Source organism: Rhinolophus ferrumequinum, chromosome 21, assembly GCF_004115265.2.
Source record: "Rhinolophus ferrumequinum isolate MPI-CBG mRhiFer1 chromosome 21, mRhiFer1_v1.p, whole genome shotgun sequence".
In the NCBI taxonomy this organism is placed as follows: domain Eukaryota; kingdom Metazoa; phylum Chordata; class Mammalia; order Chiroptera; family Rhinolophidae; genus Rhinolophus; species Rhinolophus ferrumequinum.
The window spans coordinates 50,556,778-50,574,334 of record NC_046304.1 but is presented as its reverse complement, the minus strand read 5'-3'; the positions used below and the strand labels follow the sequence as shown (position 1 = coordinate 50,574,334).

Sequence of the window (17,557 nt, the reverse complement as noted above, 5' to 3'; positions counted from 1 at the left end):
GAGAAACACTGAGGTTAAGGGACTTTCCCCAAGGACAGCTGGAATTCAAACCCAGGTCTTTTAACTGCCCCTACGACCTGGGCTGCTTTGTCTTACTCTGGATGCTCTCCGGCCCCCAACAAAGCTCAAGGCCCCCTAAGGCTAACAGCTTAACATGTACTTACAGAGCAATGAAAGCAGTTACCAGTTATTTACTATCACCTACCCAAGATTTTGGTTTTTGAAGAACAGTGGTTCTCAAAGTGAATTTGTGGACCCCCAGGAGTCTGCAAGGTCACCATTATTTTCCTAACACTAAAACATTATTTGCCTTTTTCACTGTGTTGACATTTACAGGAGCAATCGTGGGTCAACTTCTTGGCCCTTTAGAATAAATCAAGGCAGTGGCACCGAATTTTAGCAGTAGTCGTACTCTCAAAAACAAAACAAAACAAAAAAAGCCAATTTCACTTGATCCTTGAGTACAAATTTTTTTTGGCATTTTGTATGATGACATGAGAGACTTGGTTATCTAAAGGAAAAGCATTTGTGTGGTTATTTGAGTTCCAAGCTGCACTAGCTGCTTTCTTCACAGGACCCCATTTTTACTTGAAGGAATGACTGACGTACAAACTATAGTTATTTGGACTTGGGTGTTTGGCAGAAATTTTCCAAAAACGAACCCTGTCACTGTAAGGAAAACTCTGATAATATTGATCGGCAATGATAAAATTCAAGCTCTCCAGCAAAAATGAGAATCTGGGAAAGTGTGTACCCCCTAATGTGCGCATGGCAGCCTCCCAATCCTTAATGGCTTGTCTGAGGAGATCAGTCATGTCACTAAAAAATATGATTATTTCTGGATATTACAGAACAAAATGTGTCAGCATTGAGGAGATCTGCATACACAGGGAACCAACGCTTTCCAACCCCCTAGCATCCGATGACGTAACATCACATCATGGATAAAGACCATTAGAAGTGCAAGAGAGACCCTGGATTTTAATGAAGCAGTGTACAAAAGTTCGTTGATAAGGTTCCACAGTCCACGTTGCAACTAACCTTTGGAAAAAGAGCACTTGCTGAGTTTTGATGAAGTTATCAGAGAAGATTATCCACAAGTACCTGAAGGGCTATTAAAATACTTCTCTTTCCCGCGACCTATCTTTGTGAAGACAGCGTTTCTTCAAATACTTCAACCAAAACAACATATTGCAACAGATTGAATGCAGCAGTTATGAGACCCTGGCTGTCTATTAAGCTAGATATTAGGCATTAAGGAAACTTGTAAATTGACAAAACGATGCCTCTCTTTGTTTTCTCTTTGTTTCTTTTGGTTTCGGAAATAGTGATTTTTCATAAAAATGTTATTTATGTTAATATATAATAGGTTTGTAAGTTTAAAATATTTAAATTTTTTTCTTGGTTTTAACTTCTAAAAAAATAAATATCAACAGATAAAACCAAAATGAAGAAAAGCTCTTTGGGATCCTTATTTTTAATTGTGTAAAGGAACCAAAATGTTCTGAGAACTGCAATAGTAAAAAATTAAAAGCAGGTCTTAAAGAGCCAAAGTAGAAAGGAGCACCATCTAGTGGAAAAGATGGTTATGACATCAATCTATTTGCTAACAAAACAAATGTCACCTCTGGTGACATAACTTATTGCTAGAAACTTCACATACTTAAGGCAGTAATATTCAATATTAGGGTTTAGAATACAAAAATACTGTAAAAACATCAATTGAAATGAAACTTAAATGTGCCAAAAAGGTTCCAGAATAGAGGGAGAGTCAAGAGGGGTTTGAGGTGTGAAGGCCGTTACCTGGAAGGCAGTCTGCTGCCAGCTCCTGCAGGAAAAGAAGTCAGGGCCAGGACTAAGGAAAAGGGGCTGGGGGCTGTTTCTAGTCCTTGGAGAGGCCAGGAGGCCTCATGGTCTTTCTATTCCCCAGTGGGCCTCTGCTAGCCACCGAGGACTGGGGGACCCCCTCCAAAAGAACTACACTGAGTTACTTTGAGGGCTGGATCTTGTGTTCTGATTTCTGAGGGCTCCCCAACAGGAACAGAAATTGTTCCACGAAAACTTTTGAAATTCAGACGTGAAATTCAAGTAACTGAATGAAATACAGTAAAGCACATCAGTCAAGGAGCAAGTATAAATGACACACCTTCTTGTGGGACTGAGAAAGGAGAAGCTGAGCATAAAAGACATAACAAACTTCCCAATTCTGACCCCTCCCCTCCTTGCTGGTCTTCCTCTCATAAAAGCATGTCATTCCCAGGGGATTTACTGTGGGAATCACTGTATTCCAGAAAGGGCGACATTCCCCAGGAAGCTCCAGCTTCCGGCAACTTTACATAGAAAGGTTCCAGGTTGCAAAAATCCTCCTTTCCTTCTAGCATTGAAGCCCCAAAACTTTTAATCACAACGCTGGCGGCTCCTCAGGCTTATTTTGTGCATAGGCTCCAAGCTCCTCACACCCCCAATACTAAGAAAACCAATCCTGCTACTACTGACTATTTCTTTCTGCAAGCCCAAGCAGAGCTGTGACTTCACTGGTCCCGGCACAGGTCTCCCCACCTGCTATAATGCCCGGACGAGTTCTTGGGCCTGTGTTCCTTACCACGGAACGTTCCTTAGGCACAGAAAGGAGCTTGCATTTGCAGTTCCTACGATACTTTTTTTTTTCCCCTCCTGCATGCTGGTGCCAAAACTTTCTTGGTAAAATGTTTTTTCTTCTCTGTATCGTCCTCAGACTTTCATGGGTTTATTCAGTGGTTGCACACAGTTCTATGCAATCACAGAATCAGTTCAAATTTGGAACAGCTCATGCTGCATTTTCAAATATACTAATGTTTTACACGTAGATTCTAATTGGGTATAATTTTCCTAAATTCCACTAGGTCACCCTGAAGGCCTCAGCTGGTTTTAAAGCAGTTTTTAATCACAAAACTTGATTCCTGTTCTCCAGGCCTATAAAGATGGAATCAGTCTTTCTATTTGGGAAAAAAAAAGTTTATTCCTAAAGAATGCTTCCCCAGCAGGCACACTTGGACTAATAATGCCCAGTGCACAGTCCAGAAAGCGTACCCAACACAAGGGAGTGGGGTGAGTCTTAACCTTCATCACAATAGGGTCAAGCAGTGTGACAGGAAATGTGAATTACTCTTGGCTGCTAGTGGGATGGAAGAATAAGGATTGGCTTTGCTGTTTCAAAAAGGACCATTCTGTACAGCTTATCCAAGAGTAGAAGGGCACAAGCCTGGGAAAATGGGTTAGGCTGAGAGCAGCTCAGCAGCGGGGCGAGGCTTCACTCGTCTCACCCTTGCTGGCCCTTCTTCACGTCCAGACAACTAATGAGAACCCAGAGTACACAAGGCGGTCCTTATGGCTTCCTGATTCTAGAAACACTCCCATATCTTACCCACTTGCAGGGTCAGTGACCCCACGAAGCCCACCCAGATGCAGAGCACCTGTGGGCTGCTATACTCAGCCAGGCCTTTTGCCTCTCTAGTCTGGAGATCTGCCACCGTATCTGCAAGGCTGGAAATATAAGTTACTTCCTTCCAGAGTGGCCCCAGGTTACTTTATAAATTGATTTCATCCCAGAAAATTTACACATGGCTACACAGGGTTAGTGGGACAGATCATGATCAGACATATGAACTGAGCCATGAACCAGCCACCCACCAGAGCCAACACCAAATACCTTTGGGTCATCAGCCTCAGGTTTTTCAGTCTCTGAATCGTCATCTTCCTACAAGACAAAGAATTTAGAGGATTAAGCTTGAAGGAGTGGGCCTGAAGTTTCTCACATGCATAACTAGGGGTTGGAGCAAATCTACCCAGCCAGAGTCCCCCCACAAGAACCCCTCCCCTACCATACGACCAAGAACTGAAGAAAGAGAAGGGAAAGGAAGATGTTCTGGGCAGGAAAAAAGAACACCAGCAGCTCAAAGTCGTTACTCCAGCATAGTCTACATCAATGAAAATGCCTGAGACTAAAAATCACATACATAAAAATGGAGAAAGTCCACAATACGCTCCAGAAATAACACCAGGTCCCAGAGGATAAAACATACTGTTTCCAGTGAAGTCTCAATGATTTAAAACCAGGAACATGAACTTTTTTGCATTCTTTGCCTTTCATACACACAAATACATCCGACTCAGACCTATCATGACATCATGCACTATCAGTGTCATGACCCATACACGACTATATTCCCACACTCCAACCCGGTAGCATTTGCACCAACGTGAACAGCAGGAAGGTAGGCGACAAATGACCAGGGCAAGTGATCCTGGAAAGGCACGACTAAAAGGCAATGCCCAGCCTTTCCTGGGTCCCAGCTGAGTGGGCCCTGCCTCCATTCAAGTTTTCACAGAACTGCCACTGACCCGTCCTATCCAGACTTGTTCCTTATCCAAATGGTCTGCCTGACACAAAGCATCATATGGGCCAAGCATTCTCCAAAGTGTGTGCTGGCCTCACGCAAGCTGGTCCACTATTCCACTGAATGCTACTGAAGGTCAAAAATCAGCTCCCCTATCAAGTAACTATATCCATGTGTTTCACTACCCAGAACACCCCAGTGCAAGGGGGACTTTAATTAACACCCATGAAAAAAATGAAGTTTCATTTGAAACTGCTTTTTTCAATCGAGCTACACTTTAACCCCAAAACGAAACAGCACTCCAGATGTTAAGATAAACATCACGTGAAGACTTGAACAAACTCAAAATATACTAACAGTTTTGAGATTTAGCTGTCCTGTAAGGTGTCAGTGAACCAAAGGTTTTTAATAGAAACTCCATAATCTTAAAATGAACTCAATCGGAGGTGTAGCTCAGCCAAACACAATCACATTTTAGAATATCTACATTGGGATTGGAGAGGATTTTACTAAAATATGAAATAAAGCTTAAAAATGATGAACATTCTAAGCAAATGTGGAATAACGATTCAAAAACACGCACCATGCAAATTTATTGAAGAAAATAGGAATGGATGTTAAGCCAGTATGTATGCACTTCAGGCAATTCAGGAAAAGAAAACAACTTGCAAAGCTTTTCTAACCAATTTCAGTCAATTCTGAATTATAAGCATTAATGGTGGGGCTAAGAGCATGAGAATATCTTCCAAAAGAGCATAAAATACAAAGCGGTTTGTTTAGTTTGAAAGCACTTTAATGGTAACATTTAAATGTCAATAAAGAACCAAGTTTTCAAACAAAGACTAAAGTACACTGAGTGTTCCAATTAAAGCTGTTGCTAAATATCCAGATTCAATTTTGTATGTCTGTGTTAAGCACGAGCCTGAGTCCTTGTTTTTCTCCAAAATTTTAAATTCTGGCTCATGATACTCACGATAGTGTAGCTAAAGTCTTTCTGGTTAAGACACAAGTTCTCTTTTCTTTGTTAGCCAACACATACTAAAACTTCAGGCAAGATTTGTAATCAAGAACCAAGGGCACTGTGATAAAAAAGTGCCAAGTAAAATGTTAAGAAGGATTAAATCACATACACAATAATAAAAATTTTTCTGCCTAATCTTTTACCAACCAAGATAGCCAGACAATCAGCTTTAATGAGTCTTTGGAGCAAAAATTAATCTAAGACCCAGTCTTACATAATATAATATAATACCGGGTCTTAGATTAATTTTTGCTCCAAAAGATACATTAGAGCTGATTCTAGGTCTTATTTTTAGGGAAACGGTAAATGATACACCAATTAGGATTAATACACTGTTACAAATGGAATAATTATCTAAATAGGGAAAATCAACATGAAAAACCCATTGATATCTGGGTTAAGTAAAATAGTCCACTTTTCCCCCCAAACTTCAATTTAAAGGTTAATACAAAATAATCCAGGTGAAAACAAATTTGGTTTTCAAACAGAACTGCTGATAGCCAACCCAGTTTCCTTAATTGACACCAAAGTGTGGGGTGGGGGTGAGGGGAGGAATGGAATTAGGTAAGAAATGGAATGCTGGTGGAAGAGTTCAGAAAGTTTCTGCCAAATGAAATGGTGCTTTGAGCAGCTCTGGATCTGGGAACAGATTTACTTACCGACTGTTTGCTGTTCTCATCCTCTTCTTCTTCATAACCATCTTCATCACCTCCGAGGCGAGAAAAATCATCCTCTCCATAGGCGTCGGATACTAATCCGCCTTTCTCCTCTTAAACAGAAGAAAAACATAAAATGAATGAATGGGGGAAAATGCAAGAAAACCTTTTAGTGATTTGAGTGACCAGAACTATATCTGAAGATTAAAAACAGAATCTACATCTCCTGTAAATGCAAACGTTAGGCCCCAGATTCTGTTGTTTGAGCACCTCTATCGATGACTACTTTGTGTTATAGGCACCAGAGAACTCATCTTCTCCTACGAGTATCCTGTCATCCTCATTTCTGTGTGTCCTCCCCTAGCAACAGGACCTTGAACAGGGGGCACTCCAAGGAGTTCCCAATCACATCTACTTGAGAAACAATTTTTTCTATGTTTAAAACAAAACAAATAACAACAAAACCCCCCAAACAATACATTATGACTGAAAACCACCAGAGAACCTCCTGACTTGCAGAGACCACAAAGAACTGAGTGTAGCTAACCTAGTCCAATCCCCCTCACTTTCCAGATGAGGAAACCAAGGCCCAGATATGTTAGGTAACTTACTGCCTCTCTGTGCTCCCAGGTGAATCTGTTCCCACTTCCTAACACCCCGATTCTCAACCGTAGTAGGAACAAAATCACTGAGGGGTTTTAACAACTCACAAAGTAACGGAATCACTGAGGAACCTTGGGAAGCTCACGCATGCCCGGACCCTACCCCACATCTACAAAATTACTCTCTCGCAGTGGAAACCAGACATATTTTCTAAGCTCCAAGATGTGTCTAGGGCACTAGTTAAAAGTTATAAAGGTAATAAGATACGACCTTTATCACCGTCCACGAACGTTTTACTCATTGCTCTTTCTCATCAAACAGGCCCGGAGAGTATAGGTACCGGTCCGCCCTACGCCCATCCCTCTGCTCTGCAAGATGCCGGGCACGGAGACTTTCGGTAACTTTCCGCAGAATAATCGAATCAACGGTCCACTCTTATCACAGAGCGTCTAACGCTCGGTCTCGCCCAGGACCCCAATCGCTCTTAGGGGCTTCAGGGCCCAATACTTAAGGCACAATGACCATCTCTTTCCCTCCCGCCCTGCAAGGGGAGCAGCATTCCGAGGAGACACCTGCTTCTCCCCTTCCAGCTCCCTACTCGGGTCTCACCAGCCGCGCTGCCTGCCGTTTCGATTCCAGCCTCGCCGTCAGACTCGGGCTCTGAATCTTCTGCGTAAACTGCCAGAGAAGACAGAACGTTCCTCTTCCCCGCCATCTTATTCCCACAGCCCCGGCGCGGCTCACCCCCAGGACTGCAAAAAGCCGACTTCCGTGAGAAAAGGCGACTTCGGATCCCAGGAGACCCCGCGCCGGTTCCAGACCGGGAACCAATCAAAACGGCCGTTTCTGCGCCTGTCTCCGCCTCTCGGGCTAGCGCTAGCGCAACGTCATCACTGCGCGACGGATACAAGGTTGTATGGGTTTTACCTGACAGTGATTGCCCAGTGTTTTGGCTTCTCCGAGTTGGCGGTGGCTTATGGGGGTCATCAAGTAGTTCCCGAGCCAGCGGGCATCAACGGCCCAACAAGTGCCCTTCGCTCTTGGTCGACCCACGGCTGGCTCTCATATCTTGGGGTGAAAAAAGGGAGACTTTGGCTGAGGAAGGGAGAAAAGAGCGGGTTTGGGGCTCAGAGGAGGAAAAGCGGGGAAGAGTTCTCCTCTGGGAATTGGGAAGAAGGGGTCGAGGTCCTGGGCGGAAGAATGGTCATTATGGCTATGCTTATAGAAGGATAAGAAGGTGGATCTTAGAAAAACAATTCCACCTTCTCCAAACTTTTCTGAGGACATTTGTGTTTCTTCTCGTGATCTGATTTCTAGCTCTGTGCTATATACCCTGGCCTGGGATAGTTAAGTGTTTTTCTTATCAAGGACATAAAAGTGGAGATGTTAATTACCCAGAAATGTATTGCTTGAGCCTGTTCACCTGGAGCTATGTTGCTTGAAAATAATATATTGCTTGAGTGTAATAAAGCAAATTTATACTCAGAAAAAATAAGCAGTATTTTAAAAGCAGAACAGAGGGTTCTTGTCTCAACCATATGCCATCACCTTTGCCTTAACCTTTGACCACTGTCTGTCGCTAAGATGAGCACCTACCATTCCTCTCCCTTTGACCCTGAGCGTCGAGTCCGGAGCACGTTGAAGAAGGTCTTCAGGTTTGACTCTTTCAAGACGCCTTTACAGGAGAGAGCGACCATGGCTGTAGTGAAAGGTAACATTGCCAGACTACCTGTGTTTACACTTTTGCAAGCTATACCACTGTATACAATGTACCAGTGTATATTGTAGCACTGCCACAGAACGAACGCCCTTCTTTTGACCCTTCCTACTTCCCTACCCTTGGTCCTTAATTGGTTTTGGAAATCTTGTAGACTTGTCACCCCAAACTTGCAATTTTATTGACAGAACCACCCAGCTGTTCTGGTTCTTACTTCTTAGCCAGAGCTACAGATTCTTTGAAAACAGTTCATCGATTCCCATTCTCATTCATTTGTGTGCGGGTGGCAGGAATAGCCTAACCCAGGCACTGAACTAGGTAATCCCTTTGTTAAAGATTGAGTGGTCTGGGTCCCAAATAGGGAAGGAAGGAATACTAATATAAACCTGAGACATGTTGATGAATGGAGGTTGTCAAGAGGGGAGCAGCAGTATAATACTAACTACATCGTAATATTTACAAACAAAAGACCTCCAAGTGATATTGCTTCCATGTCTATACAGATAATGCTTCCTCATCTAGAAGTATTTGGCTTTCATGACTATTTAGTTCAATCACATGTATCCCAGCAGACTCAGATTTCTTAACCTTACGGTTGTTGTTGCCATTGCCAGAAATGGTTTGTGCACATTTCCAAATCTCCCTCGATCCCTTTTCATAGAAAGGATGGGAAAGGAATTAGGATTATTTTGAGACCCTCCCCCACTATGTGCCAGACACTCTATTAGAGACTTATCTATAGTCTCATTTAATTTTCAGCCGCCTTGATGAAGGACAGAGTAAAAGACAGGAAACACTGAGATGTTGTCTTCTTGTATCTTTGCAGGTGACAAGGATGTCTTTGTGTGCATGCCCACGGGGGCAGGAAAATCCCTCTGCTATCAGCTCCCTGCTCTGCTGGCCAATGGCATCACCATCGTAGTCTCTCCTCTCATTGCCTTGATTCAGGTGAGGCTTAGGGGAATGAGGTGGTAGCCCGAAAAGTTTAGGGAAAGGTTGTTTATCGCTGGCAATTTCACTTCTACTTTCTTTGGTCTTCTGCTTCTTATTTTCGTTGATTTGATTATCTCCCTCTCTACGGTATATTGGGTTTCTGAATTGCCCAGATGTGGGCTTCCCCACTAGCATATAGCACTCTGATGGGTTATGAATGAGTTTTCTGTTTTGAAGGCCTGAGGTCTCTTACCCTTCTTTGTTACTTTTTGTCCAGGGGAATATGGAACTGTATCTGTATACACATGCCACTTACTCTCATAGGTACACATGTGCACTCTTGACGGAATAGAAGATGCAGATGGATAGAGATAAATTAATAATGGGGAATCTCTGGTGTCCTGCTTTATTCTGGCAAGGGCGCAACTATGACACAGAAAAGCAGATGAGACACTGATTGGGATGTTGTTAACATCTGTTCTGCACTTCTGACTATATTTAAGGCCTGCAGCTGGGCCGACAGAATCAGAAATGAGGAAGTGCTATCGACCATGAAGAAAAAGAGACTGGAAAGAACCATGACAGGTGCTTAGTGAGTTTTCACTAGGTCTCAGGCTTTGTGCTAAGTGTTTTATGTGCATTAATAACACCTTTAATATGTAAAATTTTATTCTTACAACAATTCTAGTAGGTAGTCACTATTTTTATAGTAGACAGAGAGAAAGAGAGTGAGAAAATTGAGAGGTTAAAGTTAAGCACCAATTGGCAATTAAGTGAGCTAGGATTAAATCCAGGTCTGTCTGGCTCCAGAGCCTGTCCTCTCAACCACTTGACCTTCTGTATTTCTTATGTGCAAAGAGAAGACAAACTGGAGGGTGGGAGGAAGGTGTTTTCTGACTGGGAAATACCCCAGGAGTCAGAATGACTTTCTGAGATCCTGAGGGCCAGTTATACTCCCCTCTGTGGCTTGTCCCCTTTCTACCCTCAGGACCAAGTGGACCACTTGCTGGCCCTGAAGGTACGAGTGAGTTCCCTGAACTCGAAGCTCTCGGCCCAGGAGAAGAAGGAGCTGCTCTCTGACCTGGAGCAAGAAAAGCCCCGGACCAAACTTCTGTACATCACGCCAGAGATGGCGGCTTCCACCTCCTTCCAGCCCACCCTGAACTCCCTGGTGTCCCGCCACTTGCTCTCCTACCTGGTGGTGGATGAAGCTCATTGTGTTTCCCAGTGGGGGCATGACTTCCGTCCTGACTACTTGCGTCTGGGTGCCCTGCGCTCCCGCCTGGCACATGCCCCATGTGTGGCTCTGACCGCCACAGCCACCCCGCAGGTCCAAGAGGATGTGTTTGCTGCTCTGCATCTGAAGCAACCGGTTGCCACCTTCAAGACTCCCTGTTTCCGGGCCAACCTCTTCTACGACGTGCAGTTCAAGGAACTTCTTCCTGATCCCTATGGCAACCTGAGGGACTTCTGCCTTAAGGCTCTCGGACAGAAAGCTGATAAAGGGGTGAGAGCACTGAGATCGGGGGACCAAGATGTACCTGGAGCAGTGGGGTGCTCTCTGCAGCACAGAAATGGATATTGGAGTTCTAAGACCTTTGCTTTTTCTAGCTTCTTTAGCCGGGATTAGCCCCAGCGTCGTAAAGCACAGAGAGTTGTCCCTTTGGTTTCCTGGCATTGTTCCCCTTAATGGGGTTCCCTTGTCGTGGAATCCTTCGGTGAGAGCTGGTGGCCTTTGCAGACCTATTCCAGGTTTCAGGGGAGGAGGCAAAGGAGCTACGTAGATAGGTGGGGTTTTGATTTGCTTTGATCCTGCCTTGTTAGAAGGCGGCAGAGCCCTGCCGGGCGGCCTGCCCCAGGAGAGACTGCGGCTGATGAGAGAGTGCGGAGCTTCCCTCAAAGCAGGCCACAGTAGGATGGGCTGATTGTTTTGTTTTCCCCAATGCTGATTTCCCTCCTGTTGTTCCTGTCTTCCCATTCAGTTGTTGTGTGGCTGCGGCATTGTCTACTGCAGGACCAGAGAGGCTTGTGAACAGCTGGCGATAGAGCTCAGTCACAGGGGAGTGAACGCCAAGGCTTACCACGCAGGTAAGGGCCGCCCAGGTCATGTGGTCCTCTTCACTCTCAGAGGCTTGTTAGCAAGTCTCTTGTTCTTGTGAGTCCTGGATCATCAGATGGTCTGTCATCTTTTCTAGATACCCAGGCAGAACTGAAGGGATTCACTTAAATCCCCCAAAGGGAGTCTAGACATGATGAGGTCTAAAATGAGAATTGTGACTCTTGAATTCTTTTTATAACCCTGTGCCCACACCAACGACAGGTGATGAGTTTTTATAAGCCCAGGTATTGGTGGTGTGGGAAGAGCACAGGCTTTGGAGGCCAATGGATTTGGGGTTGAATTTTGGCTCTAACATTCATTGAGTGCTCTGTGCCACATATAGGCTAGATAGGGTCTTTCTGTTTGTTAGCTTGGGCTCAGTGAGGTTAAGTGCCTGGCCTAAGGTCACACAGCTGGTAAGTGATGGATTCAGGGTGTGTGTACAGTCAAATCCAAGGTAGATTCCATGGGAAATGCGAGTTCCCTTTCCCAAATCCCCCTCCTCTATAGGTCTGAAGGCTTCTGAAAGAACACTGGTACAGAACGAGTGGATGGAGGAGAAGGTCCCCGTAATTGTCGCAACCATTAGTTTTGGGATGGGAGTGGACAAAGCCAACGTCAGGTGAGCCCTGTTTTTTGTTTTACCTTCCCGATCGGGGCCTGGCTCAGGTGGGCTGCCTAGTGCTCTCCCCAGAGGACCAGGTCCGTGTGCTCCTTCTAGGGCCAGCAGGGAAGGAGGCCCCAAGAGAGGGTCCCTAGTACACAGCTCGCACACTGACAGTTCCTGTGCAGCCTGTTCCCCCAGCAAACGGGGCGGCATGAAGACCGTCAGGCTCATCCATTAACGCGGCCCGTTCAGTCACGTCTTAGCAGGTGGACCCAGTGAGGGGGTGGGATGAACCATCTTACACTGCTCCCTGTGGGAAGTCAAGGCCAAGAGCTTGTCCCCATTCTTCCTCGTTACTGCTTACTGACAGGCTGGAGGAGACGGGTGCATCCCAGCCTCCCTGGCCCACACTGGCAGCTGTTGGGAAGTCTTTTACCTCTAGCCACATCTGACCTGGAGATATTCTGGGCTACAGCCTGAAGCCCTTTGCTCTGTTTCACACCAGCAATAATGCCTTGTGTGATTGACAGAGCACTTTTGCATCCATGATCTTGTTAAGACTCACTTTGACCCTGAATTGGTCAGGGAAGGAATTACTACATTTGAGAGAACGTGGACTTTGGAATCAGAGTTTGGGCCCTGGGTTGGCTGTATCTCGTTAGGGGCTACCTTTGACGTCAACACCCAAAGGCTCTAATCCTAGCTCTCCTGTTCCCTTGCTATGTCACCTGGTACAGATTTAGCTCTCTGAGTCTCAAGTTCAGTGTCTCTAAAGTGGGACTACCTCGCATGATTTTGTCTGTAACGATTAAGTGAGACAATATATATACTGGCTCATAGTAAGTATTTCATAAATATTATCCCTTTCCCTCTTCAAAGAGGTTACAAAGGACTTTTCAAGGCTGTGCAGCTCAGAAGTGGCCTAATCTTGTTTAAGTCCACTGGGCCTCTGGCTGTGAGTTTTTTGTTTTTATGTTTTTTTTTGGTTTCTCCTATGTGCTGGAAGTGCTTCCTGAAGTGCTATGGCCTCTAAACCGGGCTGCTCCCAGGCAAGGAGGCCTACAGATGGACTGCAGGTGTCCTAGCCAGACTGAATTCTGGGATCCTCTCTCTTCCTCTACCTGCTCACCTCGCCGCTCCCGCTCGCATTGGAGAACCTGCTCCACTGTCTCAGACACTCCTCCCTTCAGGTCTTCTGCCACAACTCACAGTTCCTGTCGCTTGTCCCTTTATATCCTACAGGTTTGTTGCCCACTGGAATATTGCCAAATCTATGGCTGGGTACTACCAAGAGTCTGGCCGAGCAGGCAGGGACGGGAAGCCTTCCTGGTGTCGTCTCTATTACTCCAGGCACGACCGGGACCAAGTCAGCTTCCTGATCAGGAAGGAAGTAGCAAAACTCCAGGTAAGTCCTGGGCAGTAAAAGTCCTTCCTGTCTGAACGCACCACTCTCCGATTTCACGTAGCTTATTTCTGAGCTTCTGTAAGCTACAGCAGTACTTCAGGAGCTACATGGTACAGTAAGGGGGGAATTGTGTTTTAGTGGCAGGGAAGCCTGCAACAAGTTAGGTTAGACTTTTCACTTTAATTTATCTTAGTAAGTCTTGTGTGTGCATGTTATTTTACATAATCAAGGTCAGTCCCGCCTTGTTTTAATGAGTGTTGTTATGCAAGCATTGTCCCATATTGTTATAAGCTCTTTGTTCTTGTTTTTAGCATTTTTTAAAAAAAACTGGTTATACATTCTTTGTAGAGAGCCTAGAAACAGACCCAAGTATATGCGGACACTGGGTATATGATAGATAACATTGTTAATCAACAGAAAAAGGGTGAAATATTGAATAATTGGTGCTAGGAAAAGATAAAATTAGATCCCTACCTCCCGTTACCTTGCACATATGAATTATAGATGATTAAAGACCTCAAAAACTGTAAAATTGAGGAGAAAATATTTTATGGCCTTGAGGAAAGGAAGGGTATGTCAAAATTGTAAAAGTAGAAACCATCAAGGAAGATACTTTCTATTTGACTAAATTCAAACTGAAAACGTCTCTATAATGAGAGATACCATAAAGAAAGTGGAAAATGAGCCATTGTTGGGGAAGACATTTGTAATATACCTAATTGACTGAATTTGTAGAGAACTCCTACAGGTAAATAACTAAAAGGCGAACAGCTGCATGGCAAAAAGTATGGATTTCACAGAAGAAGAAACCAGAATGTCTAATAAGTGTTTGAAGAGATGCTCAATGTCCCTTAGGAATCAGAGAAATGCAAATTAGATGACGAGCTGTCGTTTTATACTCATTCGATTGGCAAAAATGTGAAACATCTTTATACTCACTGTTGGTGAGGATGTGGGGGAAGGGTAACTCACAATGTTCTCAGGGATATAAACTGGTGAGAGAGACGAGGTGACACATGTCAGTGGAGGATACTGGTCTCTGATTTAGTAATTCCACTTCGAGGTGGACAAGTTGTCTTGTGTACAAGGTTGTAATGGACAAGGGTGTACAGGGATGTTTGGTGCCACAGCATGACAGTGAAGAACTCTTCCTCTGTCGGGCGTTGCATAAGTAAACAGTGTGTGTGTCATGCAGCGGCTGTGTAGAACAGTTCAAAATGACCCAGTGTGTACATGAATCAACATGGAGAAATCCCTCAAAGCATAGTGTGTGACGTTGCAAAAGGATACATGTAGACTTTTCCTTATAAGAAAGATTAAACACCAGTGCTTATTTCTGATCCTACCAAAATGACAACATAAGGACAAAACAATATAGAAACTCACAGTGACAAGGAGAACAGGAGGTAGAAATGAAAAACAAATGTCTGCCCAGAAAATCTCAAAGACTGCTAGAAATCTACTAGAATTAATAAGAAAACCTGGCAGGGTGCTGAAGGTAAGAGAAATATTTTTTAAAGCAATAGTTTTTCTCTGCATTACCATAAATACTTAGGAATGGAAATGAAAATATACTTAATTTGCAAGAACAAAACTCGTAAAATACCTGGAAGTAAGCGTTACAGGCTGTTAAAAAGAGACTTTTCTTTTAAAGCCCTCCAGTTGATTTTAATATGCAGGCAGGGATGAGAACCACTGATGTAGAGGAAGAAAACTAGACTCTCATTGAAAAGCAAACAGGCTCTGAACAGGTAAAAAGGGAAGATGTGAAACTGTCAATTCTCCTCAAAGTTAATATAAATAATTAATGAAGTTCCAATTGAAATCCCAAAAGACGTTTATTGGAGAGTGGAATCTTAGAATTTGTATACTAGATATGTTGCAAGAAAAGTTAGTCCAGTGTATAATCTAGGTCTGGAGACACTTTTGTAATGAAAATTAGAAATCCAGAAAGCTATCTTTAAAAAAAAAGAAATATTTGAATACACAAAAAAATTTTAAGTTTCTATAAGTCCTGAACTTATGAAGAAAACTTACGTGGCAAAAGATACCATAAACAAAGTCAATAGATAAATAGATCTGGAAAAATACAGAGGGTGCCCAAAAACTGTATACACATTATAAGAAAGGAAAAAACTATTAAAATTGTAGTAATATGTACCGATAAAAAATGAATATAAGACTTGTGTATACATTTTTGGTGCCCCTGATATTTAACATGGAAGGGAAATAAAAGGTGAAAGGTGAGAATACAGAGCTTTCAACCACTGACAAGTAAAAACAAAGGATATAAAAAGCAAAAGACACGAAAAGAATGTTCCCAGAAAAGCTTATCCAAAGAGGTTAACATTCAGTAGTGAATCAGATAAATGCAAATTGAAGTAAAGTGATTTGACACACATGTAAAAGAGTTCTAGCACCTGTTGCCAGTGGGCATGAGCAGGAAAGAGGGCCCACACTTTGCCAAGAGAAAAATGAAGTGTTACTGTCTTTTTTGGGGGAGTAATCTGGCAATATCTGTCAAACTGTAAAATACCCTTTGACCCAGGTATCCTATTACCGGGCCCCAGTCCCATGAAATTAAAGTGCCAGTGCATGAGCTCATGTGCTCGAGGGCCTGTGTGGTAGTTGCTTTCTTACTATCATTTGATATTTTTCTCCCTCATCATTTTTTTGGGCTGCAAGGTGGTCCAACTATGTAAGACGTTTGCTGAGTAGTTGTTTCTTGTCTCCAGGAAAAGAGAGGGAACAAAGCATCGGATAAAGCTGCTATCTTGGCCTTTGATGCCTTGGTGACCTTCTGTGAAGACTCAGGGTGAGTGACTTATATTGTGTGTTTCTAGAACAAAGTGTTAGTGAGATGTTTTCCTCCTCTAGCACCCACTAGTTAACCAGCTAATGTGGAGCAACTCTTGGGTCACCAAGGGACCCCTACCTGCCAAAGGCCATTGCATAGGGCATTTCCTGTCAGGCAGCCTGGAAGTCAGTACCCTTGTACTCTTCTGGGGAAAGCCCCAGAAACTCTGGCAGTATGAGGACTCGTTGAATATTTTGAGCAGCCATCCATCCACCCTACTTCAGTCCCTCCTGGAATGGCTGATCCTATGAGTGACTCAGTCCTGAGTCATGTGATCAATTCTGAGCCAGTGGCATTGTGGTTGTCACATGCCACTGTGCTGGACCACTAGTTACACTTGAGTAATAGTGACTCTTATCCGGGACCCAAAGAGAGGCATGTGATCCAGTTTATCTCTCGGCGGGGCTGGGTAATATGCTTGGAGAGAAATCAGCTTTTCTAACATAACACCAGCCTGCCCACTTGGAACCCATTTATCTATTTTCTCTGCATCTGCCGGTGGTGGAGGCCATGAAAGAGCCTAATAGCTGCGGTGACAAGCAGGTGTGGCAGGGTGGGTTCCGGGCACGAGCAGCTGTGCGTGCGCTGTGTGAGGGACGTCCAGGAGGATGCGGGACAAGCTGGGAGCACCTCGTACTTGTGTGGCCCTTTGGTCTAAAAAGCTCTTTGATTCCTCTGCTCTCATTGGTCAGAGCTTGTTGGACAGCCCTGTGAGGTAGGTGAGGCTGAAGGGATTGCTTCAGACTTACAGAGGAACAGACCGAGGTCCAGAGAGGTCATGGTCACAAAGCTCGTAGCAGACAGATGCCACTAATCCCGGATCTCCCAATACTCAATGACATGCACGTTTTCATACGCATGTGCCATCTTGGGTTTTGCACAACTAGATTCTTGAAGCGTGAAGCTTGCTATTACGTGGGACTGGAGGCTGGCAGATGTTTGGGACTCTCCTCTGGAGACCAGAGAGGCTTATTTGGGCCGTGTTGGGATTCCCACCCCCTCCTATTCACCAGTGAGTCGGTGGCTCCTGGACTGAAGCTCTTTCCTTTTCCAAACAGCCGTCTCTCACTTGGCCTCTGTGGCAAAACCACACCGAGCAGAGGTGGTTGGCTGCAGTGCCAGGACCCTCCTTGCCCTACGACCACCCAGCCATTGCCACCAGAGCCCTTTTTAGGCACTGGTACAGGGAGGTGCTAAATTAGGCCTTAGGCTCCTTAAATAAACCACTCATAATGATTAGCAAGGGTCCTTGCTAATCGTAAGAGTCCCCTCGCTGGACATATC

The 17,557-nt window shown here is 44.3% G+C and overlaps 2 protein-coding genes across 3 annotated transcripts in view; one reads left to right on the top strand and one right to left on the bottom strand.

Moving 5' to 3' along the window:
* Positions 1 to 7,717, bottom strand: part of SAP30BP (SAP30 binding protein) — a 32,051-nt gene extending 24,334 nt beyond the window's left edge. Inside the window, exons 1-3 of one of the 2 annotated variants that reach the window (XM_033091654.1) lie at positions 7,266 to 7,717; positions 6,057 to 6,166; positions 3,689 to 3,736 (exon numbers count right to left, since the gene is read on the bottom strand). In XM_033091654.1, the coding sequence (XP_032947545.1) occupies positions 3,689 to 3,736; positions 6,057 to 6,166; positions 7,266 to 7,371 (264 nt within the window). In that variant the 5' untranslated portion in view covers positions 7,372 to 7,717. The remainder of the gene's footprint in view (positions 1 to 3,688; positions 3,737 to 6,056; positions 6,167 to 7,265) is intronic. The other variant, XM_033091655.1, reaches the window with a different exon arrangement.
* The window catches only part of RECQL5 (RecQ like helicase 5), a 30,307-nt gene continuing 20,226 nt past the window's right edge, over positions 7,477 to 17,557 (top strand). The window contains exons 1-8 of the mRNA XM_033091653.1: positions 7,477 to 7,567; positions 8,241 to 8,367; positions 9,200 to 9,321; positions 10,295 to 10,813; positions 11,289 to 11,394; positions 11,915 to 12,026; positions 13,254 to 13,416; positions 16,152 to 16,231. Coding sequence (XP_032947544.1) covers positions 8,241 to 8,367; positions 9,200 to 9,321; positions 10,295 to 10,813; positions 11,289 to 11,394; positions 11,915 to 12,026; positions 13,254 to 13,416; positions 16,152 to 16,231 — 1,229 coding nt within the window. The 5' untranslated portion in view covers positions 7,477 to 7,567. The remainder of the gene's footprint in view (positions 7,568 to 8,240; positions 8,368 to 9,199; positions 9,322 to 10,294; positions 10,814 to 11,288; positions 11,395 to 11,914; positions 12,027 to 13,253; positions 13,417 to 16,151; positions 16,232 to 17,557) is intronic.